The 12328-nt window shown below is 37.8% G+C and overlaps 1 protein-coding gene across 12 annotated transcripts in view; it reads left to right on the top strand.

The window, feature by feature from the left end:
* COL19A1 (collagen type XIX alpha 1 chain) overlaps positions 1-12328 on the top strand; it is a 188530-nt gene that overhangs the window by 59768 nt on the left and 116434 nt on the right. For 8 of the 12 annotated variants that reach the window (XM_040060803.2, XM_040060804.2, XM_040060805.2 and 5 more), the window contains one exon: positions 7888-7932. The exons of the other annotated variants lie outside the window; for them this stretch is intronic. In XM_040060803.2, the coding sequence (XP_039916737.1) occupies positions 7888-7932 (45 nt within the window). The remainder of the gene's footprint in view (positions 1-7887; positions 7933-12328) is intronic. 12 annotated transcript variants of the gene reach the window in all.

Below are 12328 nucleotides of genomic sequence, written 5' to 3'. Positions count from 1 at the left end.
ATTTAAAGCAATCACAACCTCAATCATATTTTATTTAATAAGACTCAATGCTGATCGTACTGATGTAAAAGTATATTTTTTCATTGTTGTGTTGAAGAAATAATAATTTGTAGAGCACTGATTAAACAATGCAAGACAAAAGACCTATGGCTTGTCTTTATAAAAAACCATTGTGATTGTGTTTTGGAGGTGTTTTTCTAGCTTATAGTGATACAATATAGCAGGGAAGATGAAATGTTATTGTCTGGTAGCAGACTATAAAGAATTTTTCAAATTCTGTTCTGTAAATCTAGAGAAAATGAAGGGCTAACAATTACTTGTAATGATTAATTAGAATTTTTCCCCGGTATACTACCATGTATTGTTACAGACAGGAGCTGGAAAGAAGGTGTTGGAATCTGTGCCATGAGTGGAGTTACAAAAATACCATTTTAGCAAGCTATTTTAAGATGTATTTTAATTGTTGTTTGTCATGAGGGTTTTGTATTTATTTGCTTAATTATTTGTATCATTCTGATGAATAAGTGTTCTTTTAGTGGCTCTTTCTGTTTTAAAGAGAGACTGGAGTTTTTCCTTTCTCTCTGTTCTTTTTGTGTCTGTGAGGCATTTGTCTCCTGCTTGGCTTGGAATCAAACAAGTGAACTTTCAAAACTTTCTTTTGTTGCTGAATTTTGACATGGACAGAAAGCTCATTTGGGTGGTGTGCAAGTTACTAGGGCCAACTTCTGTCAAGGACATCAGATCCATGAATGGAATGGAGAAAGCATTTCATTTTAGACTTTTTTAATAAGACTTCTGAGCTATTAGAAGCTGTATAGCACAGATGAAGTCTACCAGAATTTAGTTCAGTAACTATGGTTTAATTATGAGAAAAATTACTGTATTCATGGTGGCATATTTCATGAATCTGTAAATGGAGGTGGTTCTTAGCTTTCAGTGGAAGAGCCAGGTTCTCACTAGGTCTATAATTATTTAATACACTTTGCTAAGAACAAGTGAAAAAGGAAATTACTGTAATATTTTATATTTTAATTCTAAATGAGATATTACTAGGCTTTTAACTATACCTTTTCCTTGTAAAGCTATATATTAAATGCAGAATTTTATTGTCTGTAGGTCTCAACTCAAAGTTCTTGATTTATGCTTTTCTTTTGTTCAAATACTCATTCAAATATTGAAGAGGAAGTTTACTGTGTTACTCAGCTTGAATAGTTACCTTTTAAAAACATTTTTGATTAATGAGGTGTTTGGTTTTACTTATGCTCAGTTCCTGTACATAACTTGTAAGCATCTGGTTCCCTGAACGGAATTTGCAAACTCAAATCAGATCCATCCTTAAATTTCATGGACACTGTAAGGAGAAAGTCATTTGGGAGGCTGGGGTGACTGTCAACTATGCAGGTAACTTACTTTGCTCTTTTTAAAAAAACGTTAAAACGTTTAGAGGACACAGTAAATTAACAGCCTATATAGAACATTCACTTGAGAAGTAGGGCAAACCTGACTGGTTGCAGAGGATCATGATTTGTATTTCTTCCTGCTGAGTAAGTTGGGCACTTTGAGATGAATGAAGGATCTGAAATGCCCCTTTGAGCAGAGCCTAGAGACCAGCAGTCAGCCCTGTGCATACAGATCCCTGTCGGACCTAATGGTTTAAGGGTAGGTCCCTGTGCTGGTTTAGGGACAAATTTGGGAGAAAACCCCTGAATGGAACCCTCCAGGAAGCAAACTCAAATGGCCCCTCCCCCCAACTCGTCCAGGAAAGAACTTCCTCAGAGAAAAGTGGAAAAAAATATTTTACTTAACAAAGTGCATACAAGTATAAAGAATGAATAATATGAAACAATAAAACCTCTTGTTCTGGAGTGAGATGGCAAATTGAGAAAGTCCTTGCCGTGGGTGTAGCTCGGCTCTCTCTCAGTCTCTCCTCAATCCCAGTCTCTCCGGCGCTGCTGGAAAATGCCGAGGTCCAGGCCCCGGTGGGCTGCAGGTGCAGCCCCCAGTGCTCCCCCGGGTTTTTTCAGTCCAGAGCAAATTTAAACAGTTCGAAGAAAAAAGGAAAAAAACAGTCCAGGGAACTTCTCTGCCCTAGCTAACTGAAACTAACTAATTAAAAGCAAATAAAATTACCTCTGTCCTGCAGCCTCTCCAAGCCTCCACCATACACACCATCCAGAGAGGAATGTGTAGGAGTCAGGCAGTCCTCTCAAAACAAACTCCGTGCTTCTCCTTGCTCTTAGAACCAGTCTTAAAGGCACAGAACTCAATATACAGCACAAAAAGAACAGATGACTGGGGATACAAGCATCATAAAGTCACCCTAGGACAGTCCCTTTGTGCTCAAGTGCCTGATATGTACTGGGGAGACAGTGGAAGCTGTGGTACATTTTTGGGGGTTTTAGGCACTTGGGTAGCATGCAACTCTTTTCTGGACTGTCTTCTTTGGATTAGGGCCTGAAATAAATCCTGAGAAAGTTTTTAATTTGATCAAAATTCTCTAAATTTTATTGTCCAGTTGTCTGAAGCAACCTACGGCTATATCTGCTACAGAATTGGATAACCTGTAATTGTTAATGGCCTATTATTTTGAAAGTGAAAAACATTAACCAAATACAAGGTAACAGATATAAATAACCCTAGAAATTAATCCAGGTATTCCGTAGAAAAGGAATGAGAAGCTATACATGTCCAGATGCCTTTTTCTCTTAATTTAGCTCAGTCATGAGTCGGGTCTGTAAAATGATGGCTGTGTATGGTTTGTTTCAGGTGGAAGCTCACTTAGTAGGTGCTCCTGGCAAACCCGGTCTTACTGACTACAAGGTAGAAGAGAAACCAAACAAATACCCAAACAAAGAAAAGTTTCATTCTAACCATTTGCAGTCTCAACATCCTTTTTACCAGCTGTCTAGTATCTACATAAATGGTACTTGAATTACATATCAAGTTTCTGAGTTATATAATGTGTCAGAGGAACTTTACTATTGGCTTCTCTTTCAAAAGAGAAAGGACATGTGGTGCTGGGGTAAAAACCTGCCCAGCAGTATTATTTTGCATTAAGACCAGTTTCCTAATTCTTCAAACTGTACAGGTCTTTGCAAGTATAGATTACAGATTCAAAAATTTGAAATTTGAGAGTCTTAAGATCTCAGCGAAATGAGTTGAGGAACAGCACCTCTTCCATTTTTCCATTTTAGTCTTTTGTTCCTTTCTAGAAGTGAAATATTCTAAGAAGGCCAGAACTTGCAAAAAGAGACATATTTATAATAGACCAAGCTGGTGTAATACTTGTTAAAATTGCCTCTTTTCATGGTCAGATTTTTTGTTGATTGCAGATGCTTTTAATGGCAAATATTTGGAATTTTAATGTCTGTCCAGCTAATAACTTTTGGAAAATTGTAAGGGAAATAGTTTTGCTACTTCAACAAATTAAGAGGCAACACAAAATTTTCCCCATTATTTTATTATTAAAATTTCAAGAAAATGTTCTGCAACATGACCTTGATGCAATTTGTGTATCTTTAGGGCAGACACTTCCTGTAATGTAGCACCAGGGGAAGGAAGGAAATAACTTGTTTTCTGCAGATGAGGTAGCCAGCATTTTGTTCAGCAACAAGATTACCACAGTCTATCAATTTCTACATTCAAAGACAGGATCTCACTGACTTGTACTGTAGGCATATTTAAAACATTGAAAATCAGATCAGCAGTCCTGCAGTGAGTATCAGGACAAGCAATCAATGATTGTCCATGAAAAACTTGTATGAAATGTCTTGCTTATACGTGAGTATTTTGCCACACAAAGGAGAATTTAAGTCAGTCATACATGTGGTACTTTTCAAATGTCACTTTTTTATTTCTGCAGCATTTGAATTCTTTAAAGTTAACAATGGATAATACTGTTATATTTTTATACCGTCAAGCAGAAATTTCCTAAACTTCTTTACCTACATTTTGTTGACCATATTTCTTATTCTGTCTAATTTGGAATCTTTTGTTTTTTAAATTCAAATATGTGCAAAAAATCTGGGCTGTTTCTGAAACATAAGGCATTGCTGATCACTAACATTGATACAGGCAAGAACTGACTTGTTGAAAAGCAACATCACTGAAAATGATGGGGAGGTAGACACAAGACTGAATTATGAGCTAACAGCATTCTTCTACTGGAATAAAATAAACCACTTATTGGACTATGTAATTAAAACTTCACCAAGCAGATCCGGGTGAAATATTTTCATTTCTTTGCTTGGTGGTGCTGCAGCTGGTATGCTGTATCATGCTTGGGGGAGTCCTCCACCCTCACTTCCACAAGAGATGTGGAAAAAACAGAGAGTCCAGCAGGGAATTAGTTTATGTTCAGGACCCTAGGAAAAAAGACATCTGAGGAGAGTTTCAAGGAGAAAAATGTTTTGAGTTTGACAAAGAGGAAGCCAAGGAATGATTGAAATTGTCCTGTCCTGCAAATCTGAGGAGCCCAGCTGGTTAATCTTCAAGGACAGCTTCCTAAAACCCTAAGAGCACTCCCATGTTGTTATGCAGGGGTTCGAGTGAGTATGGCAAAAGGCCAGCATGGATGAACAAGATGCTTCTGACTGACCTCAGACAAAAAAGAAAGTAAACAGTGAAAACACGGGTGAGCTACCAAGTATGAACATAGAAACGCTGCCAGAGCGTGTGGTGATGGAGTTAGGAAACCAGAAACTCATCTGTAATTGAAAGTAATAAGAGAGTTTTAAGGGCAGCATGAAGGGCTTCTGTTAAGTGCATCCATTGCGAAAACAAAGCTGAAGAAAATGTTGACCTGCTGCTTAATGTGGTGGGGGATGTGGAAAAGGCTGAGAGTACCCATTTTTTTTTTCACCTTGTTTTTTTCTCTAGTAAGTTGTGCCCTCAGACCTCCCAGTTTACTTAAGCATGTTAGCAGAGTGTGATGATGAACCACTGGCCACCAAAGCTGACGAGAGTGTTAAGGAGTACTTAAGCTACTTGAATGTTTGCAAGATACCAAACATTATGCATCCAGGGGTGCTGGGGCAGCTGGCTGGTGTCACTGCAGGGTTGCCCTCTGTCATTATAAAAAAATTATGATTACTAGGGAAGGTCACTTGTGACTGGAAGGAAGCAATCGTGTCCATCTTCAAGAAGGATACATTGAACTTCAGGCCAGTCACCCTCACCTCTGTCCCTGGAAAAATAATGTAGAAAATCCTGGAAAGTGTATCTGAACAGAGGAAGGACTAGAAAGTCACTGCAAACAGCTGCTGCGGATTTACCAAGGACAAATCACACTGACCAACCTGATTGCCCACTCTGATAAAAAGACTGTCAGTGTAGATTAGGGGAGAGCAGTGGATGTTGTATACCTTGATTTCAGCCAGGCTTTTGGCATAGTCTTCAGACATATAATTACATTAGAAACTGTGAGGTTCTGACTGGATAAATGAACAACAGAGTGGGTGGATGATTGAGGTCAAAGGTGGAATGATGCTATGCAGTCTGACTGCTACCTAATAACAAGTGTCATACACCATGAGGCAATACTGGTTATTATTTAATGTCCCTATTAATAACATGGATGATGGTGTTCTCAGCAAGTTCGTGGATGTTATCAAATGCAGGGAAGTAGTCAGTGCACTGGAAGGTAGGGCAGGAATTATATTCTCAGCATGCTGAAGAAATGAGCTATCACAGAACTCTTAAAGTTAAGCAAAGGCAAACATGAGGGCCTGCCTTTGAGAAGGAATACCCTCATGCTACAGTACAGGCCAGGTGCCGAATTTCTAGAAAGCAGCTCTAGAGAAAGTGTGTTGGGAGCTCTGCTGGTTTCCCTTTGTTTTAATAAGGCCAAAGGTATCTTGGGCTGCCTTAGCACGTGCATGTCCAGCTGACCAGGAGGAGTGACTGGTGAGTGCTTGTGAGTTCTGCCTCCACTTTGGAGCTCTCTGGAGAGGATAAAGAGCAGCTTCTTGGGCTGAGTCCAGTGGAGGCCTACCAAGATGGCCAGGGCTTGAAGCCCATGATGTAAGAGAGGAGGCTGAGGGAGCTGGGCTTGTTCAGCCTCCAGGTGAGATGATTTGGAAAGTGGTGGGTGGTGTGCAGATTCATTGCTGGCTGTAAATACTGGGTGGGTATGGAAAAGCCCGAGTCAGACTCCTATCAGAGGTGTACAGTGAAAGGATGAGAGGTAATGAATACAAGCTAAAATCACAGAAATGTTGACTCTACCTCAGAATAATTTTCATGTAATGAATTCAGGATTGAGTAGAAACACAAATGGGAAAGCTAAATGAAGAAAACACTTCCATGAATTTTTTAGAATAAGTGTTAGCTGTGTTGTTTGTCCAGAAGCTGGGGGGAAAATGGGAATCATAGAATAACCCAGGTAAGAAGGAGCTTCAAAAGACTATCTGACACGGCTTTTCACAAAAAAAGGAAACAAGATTAACTGAATAGAAATCGTATGCATTTGTAAATTATTTAAGAATTAGCCTCTCATTTTTAGGTGAGAACATGTTGAAGTTTATTTCACTAGATACCATTTTGTATGCTCGGACTTGGGCTTGCTTCTAAAATTGAGCTGTTGATTGTACAAGCCACCCCTGCCAAAGAAAAAAGTAAAAGAGAGCCACTGTAGGAAGTGATGAAAAGTCCAGAACGATTTGATAATTTATACTTCTGCACACCTCCAGAGCCTTGAATTTAATTCCCAGATGTGTAGTACACGATCAGTAAATGATAAATTACTTGAAAGATTTGACAAAATGTTGCTAGAATTTTTTTGCAAGTTTGCCAGCTGTTCTAGTTAACCTGACTTAAACTTCAGACTTCTATTTAAGGAAATTACACTCTCTGAAGGGTGAAAGAATGTTTAGACATTACTCTGTCTAGTTTTTTTAAAGGAATTTTAAAAAACACCATAAGCTTTCCTTTGGATATTTTCCACTCTTTTCATCTACAGATGTATAAAAAATCATGTGTGTTGTACTGAGGCCATGAGACTGAATTCTGGAGAAGACATGCAAACCATCTCCTGCTAGATGATTTGAGGGAGAACGGAAAAGTTTGCATTCTTTTAATTAGGTCATTTTTGTGCTGTCTGTACATAATTTTGCCCATCTGTCTTCTGTTTGTACACATTAATAAAAACCTAGAGCAGGTGTTATTTTTGTATAATGTAGACAGACTGCAGATTGCATTTGATGAAGATGTTAACATAGTAAGATTGTATACTATGATCCTTTTCTGATCTAAAAGTTAGGAAATTAGAGCTGGAAAGAGCATTAGAATAGGCCTTTTTATTGAAATACCATCAAAGAATTCAATCTGCAGAAATAATCTGAGCTTTAGTTAATAGTTTAAAACACACCCCTTCTGTGTTTTCTCTTTCTTTGCTTTGGTTAGTTTTTAATACTTGGGTAATTGGATATGGTTTTCAAAGTGAAAGAAATTAGTTTTCTTTTCATAAATCATATCGGTATATTTTTTCAATTGATCTGGGTCGGAGACCTTCACAGTTGACTAGTCATATTTAAAAATTACAATGAAGGTATTAATAGGAATAAATGTATTAAAATTGGTTCTGCAGAAGAATAGAAGTACTTTAATAAATAGGTCTAGAGTCAATAAATAGTTGAGAATTTTTAAAGCTGAGAAAATTTCTTAGGATAAATGGAAAAATAAATTACTTCCATTAACTGACAAAAAGATGGAAAGCCATATCATTTTTTTGTAGACATTTCACACCTTTTTGAATGAAAGACAATCAGCATCCAAATTATTTCATTTTTGTCTTATTATAAAAGTTCAATGTAGTAAAATTATTTTAAAGAATACAATTACTTGAACAATGTTTGTTTGAGATTTGTATTTTATCCTTTTGTGTTCCAGGGTGAACGTGGCTTTCCAGGTAGTAAAGGTGAAGAAGGTGAAAAGGTAAATTATTCTGTCCATGTAATTTATTGGTTTAACAATATGATATATGGCCAACCAAGTAGAGCTTTGTTCTGAGTGTCTACCTTAACCCTTTAATTAATAAAATTCTTAAATTTTTGACACATAAATGCTTAAGAGTGAGAAGTTCTTTATGTATTTATTGAGTGCCAGCAGGGCTTCTTTTAGATTTTTTTTTTCCCCTATAAGAAAAAGTTTTATGAGGAACCAACAGAACCTCTGCAGTGACAGGAAATAGTTCAATGACTTGTATTAAAACGGGAGCTAAACTGGCCTTGTGGGAGGCTGTCTTGCCTGATAGAATGCCAACATCAGGTGACATTAGATGTTGCAACCCAATCTTGTGTTTCTTCTGACAGGTAAGTTATTCCAGGTGCCCTGGTTTAGGGTAAATTTGGGAGAAAACCCCTGAATGGGGTCCCTCTGGGGAGCAAACCCAAATGGCCCCTCCCCCCAACTTGTCCAGGAAAGAACTTCCTTAGAGAAAAGTGGAAAAAAACTATTGTACTTAACAAACAAAGTGCGTACAAGTATAAAGAATGAATAACATGAAACAATAAAACCTCTCATTCTGGAGTGAGATGGCAAATTGAGAAAGTCCTTGCCGTGGGTGTAGCTCGGCTCTCTCTCAGTGCCTCTCCTCAGTCCCAGTCCCTCCAGCGCTGCTGGAAAATGCCGAGGTCCAGGCCCTGGTGGGCTGCAGATGCAGCCCCCAGTGCTCCCCTGGGTTTTCAGTCCAGAGCAGGTTTAAACAGCCACGAGAGAGAAAAAAAAAAAAAAAAAATTCTGTCCTGCAGTCTCTCCAATCTCAGGCAAATACTCAGTCCAGAGAAGAATGTGGAGGAGTCAGGCAGTTCTCTCAAAACAATCTCTGTGCTCCTTCTTGCTTCCCCTTTGCTCCCAGAGCCAGTATTAAAGGCAACAGAGCTCAATATTCAGCACAAATAGAACAGACGATTGGAGATACAAGCATCATAAAGTCACCCTGGGACACCATGTCAGCAATCAAAGGCAAATAAACCTGTGTTGAGGGACAAGTGGAAGCAAGAGCCAGATACTAGCTTGTCGAATAGGAACAGTAGTAGTTTATGGTTGTAACTTCTGTTCTTAAACATGTTCATGCCTCTTTACTGGTTTCTCCCTAGTTTTGGCTGGTTTGGATTAGGCAACCTGAAATAAGAGTCTTTTCTTAAAACATAATTTCTCTGCTTCAGCCCACTGTCTAAAAGGGGTGCAGATAAGCATTTCTGCTGAATTTATATATCATAAAGATGAAGAATGACAGAAGCTGCTATTCTGGCAATATTCAGACTGATGAAAAGAGAGAGTAGGTGGTAGCTTCTCAATATAAAAAATTTTTGTGAGTTAGACTGCTTTGGATGAGGATATATTCACTCATCCACCATACCTCTTAAGAAGTGTCACACAGTTTTCTCTGTCCATATTTTAAAGAAAGCATGCTATGGATTAACAGAATGGAAGCAGATTTAAAATGTGGAGGGTTTTTTAGGAGGAAGTATCCCATTAGCCAAGGAGGAAGAAGTATCAGAAGTAAAAACCAGCATCCATAGCAACTAATATTTATAATGTGAGAATTCAGCCTCTAAAAAACCCACTTGTTAATCTTGGGTGTTTCTAACTCCAATGGCAGATCTTATTTCCTCAGTAGTATCATTATTTATCAGTTCTGAAAGGCTTGTGGATTTTTTCTTTTTTTTTTTTTTTTCCCTCCCCATAATTGCTCTCTAGCTGTGCTGTGCTCTCCTTGAGTTTTATGAATAATCTGTGTTTGAGCACATGCACATGGTTCCAGCTGTTGCTGCCACTCTCTTTGCTTGATTTCCCTTATTTTAAAGCAGTGATAAAATGACCTAACCACTGGTAGTCACATTTTTCTTATGTGGAAGCTAAACCAGCATGCTTACACCGTTATTTTTTTCTTTCTGTCTCATAAATTCAGATGATAATTAAAAAGTCCCATTTAAAAATACTTCCAGTGTTTATTGTTATGTTTACTATTATTTATTATTAACTGCCCTTCAAATTAAAGGAAATAAAAGAGTGGAAGGATCTTTATTTACCAGTAATCACTCAAAAATAATTTGGGCTAGTCTCATCAGAAGTTACAGATTGTATTTGTGTGGGAAGCATGTGTTTTAAGGCTATGGGAAGTAGATCTTTAGCAGTTATTAATTTCAGCTTTAATTCAAATAATTTTTTAAGAATAACAATGTAGAGTTTCAGCTACTAAACTCCAGTATAAAAAAATTACCAACACATTTGTATTTTAACATAACAGCACAAAATGAAATAGTTATATTACTTTGTGTGTAACAAACATGATTTCAAAGCTTTAATGGAAAATTTTCCTATTACCAAAAATTCTGCCTAATATTGCATATTAAGGAACAAAAATTTTTTGCACACTCTATTTTGCATATCACGCAGGGTGGGACACAGCTACCTCAGCATGGGATATTTGCCATTCCAGACTCCCCGCAGAAGTACCTGGAAATGAACCATCCTCTACTTTTGGTTTAGTGCTCCTATCATTTAGTAGGATTGAATACTTGAAACAACTCAGCCTTATACCTCGTTTCATCAAATGAAAATACGGGGGGATTTTTTGTATTATGTTCTGCTTTGGTAGAGCAAGCCTTCAGGATGTCAGAGAGAGACAACTGATCATTTGTACATTACAGTTAGGGGAAGCATCTGTAATGTAAATTATTGAGAGAGATTTCTTTTATGCTGTTTAAGGGTTTCTCTGCCACACTTGGTTCTTTTTGAGGAATCCAAAAGTCTTGTTCTTCTTTTGGTCATGGCTGAACTTGGTTCTCTCTTACAGAAGCTGACAGTGGTACAGGAAATACTGTGCAGGTGTTATGTTGCAAGTTTTGCCTCCAAGGAAAATATACTCTCACTGTGAACTTACTTTAATTCTCCTTTGTGTTCTGTTTTCTTTGTGTTACAATGATTATGATGCTCTTATATGATAGTCTTATAGCTGCAATAAAAACATTGGTTTACCCTTTTATAGCATGACTGAAAAAATATATGCTGAGAGAGGTTTTAATTGGTTTGCTGCCAAGTAGGCAGATTGTATCATGGGGATTTGTTCTCCTTCTAATGCTGCTTAGAATTCTAATTTTACAGTATGGGATAAAAAATATGACTATTACATTTCATGATGATAGGAAGTCAGAAGTTATTGATAATAACTAGAAGAAAGCTTTAAAATATTGAACTTTCTTGGTAGATCAGAGATGTAGCCTGAAAAGAAAAACGAAATTGCAACTGAAAGACTAAGATGTTCCAAAGTGAAGTATTGTCTGCAACACTGCTTAAAAATTCTTACTAAAAAGGGCTATTAAGTTGTTGGTATGACTTCAATTTTACAGATTTTGGAAGGCAAGCACTGAGAACGACTGGTGCTCAGGAATACAGAACCTTTGAGGAAGGATCGCATGATTGACTCTTAGTGTGGAGTCAGCTGAAAATATGTGAACAGTTTTCAAATATATAACATTGATGCAAGGAGGAAAGAAATGGTCTGTTTGTGTGTCTGCAGTGCATGCAGAGCAGTGGGCTGGAAATGCAGCAAGGAAGAGACTGTGTAGCCATTAGGAATGGGTTTTTAATTTTAACACTGTTGCTTGTTATGGAAATAATTTCCTCTTCCAGTGGCCTGCAATTTTTATCCTGGTAACACAAAAGGGAATAAACTAAAGACTTAATTCATGAAAACACAGGAGATGAGATTATCTTAAATGACTTTGCCATTTTCTGTTAATAGCATCAAAATTATGCAAGGTATCCCTTACACTTATTTCTAATTTGATAAGCACAGAGAACAGCAAGACAGTTTCTTTTAGAACATACATACTTGTTTGTTTTTAATGTCCAGTTAATAGTTTTCTGTGACAGGACTGTAAAGCTCTGCAACAAGTTGCCCAAAGTGGTTTTCCAGCAGCAACTTTACCTTGAGGTTTTCAAGACAAGCCTTAAACAATCTGCCCTGATTAACAGGTTTGGGTCTGGATTTCAGCCTCTGTTGGTTTCAAGATCTCAGAGCTATCTTGAAACTTGCAGAGGCTAAATTTTATTCTTATTACTTGTTTTCATACTAGAAGTATGTGCACCACTTGGGGGTTGGAACGAGCCCGGTGTTTTTAGCTAGGTTGGAAAAGTCCTTTGGGACCATCGAGCCCAACTTGTGACCTGACACTACTTTATTAACTAGACCATAGCAGAAAGTCCTGGGGTTTTTTAAATACTTCCAGGGACAGTGGCTCCGCCATCTCTCTAGACAGCCCATTCCAATGCCCAGTCACTTCTTCTGTGAGGGACTTGTCTAATGTCCACCCTAAATATCCAA

The sequence above is a fragment of the Hirundo rustica genome, chromosome 3 (genome assembly GCF_015227805.2).
Source record: "Hirundo rustica isolate bHirRus1 chromosome 3, bHirRus1.pri.v3, whole genome shotgun sequence".
NCBI classification, from domain to species: Eukaryota; Metazoa; Chordata; class Aves; order Passeriformes; family Hirundinidae; genus Hirundo; species Hirundo rustica.
This window is presented reverse-complemented; position numbering and strand designations above follow the sequence as displayed.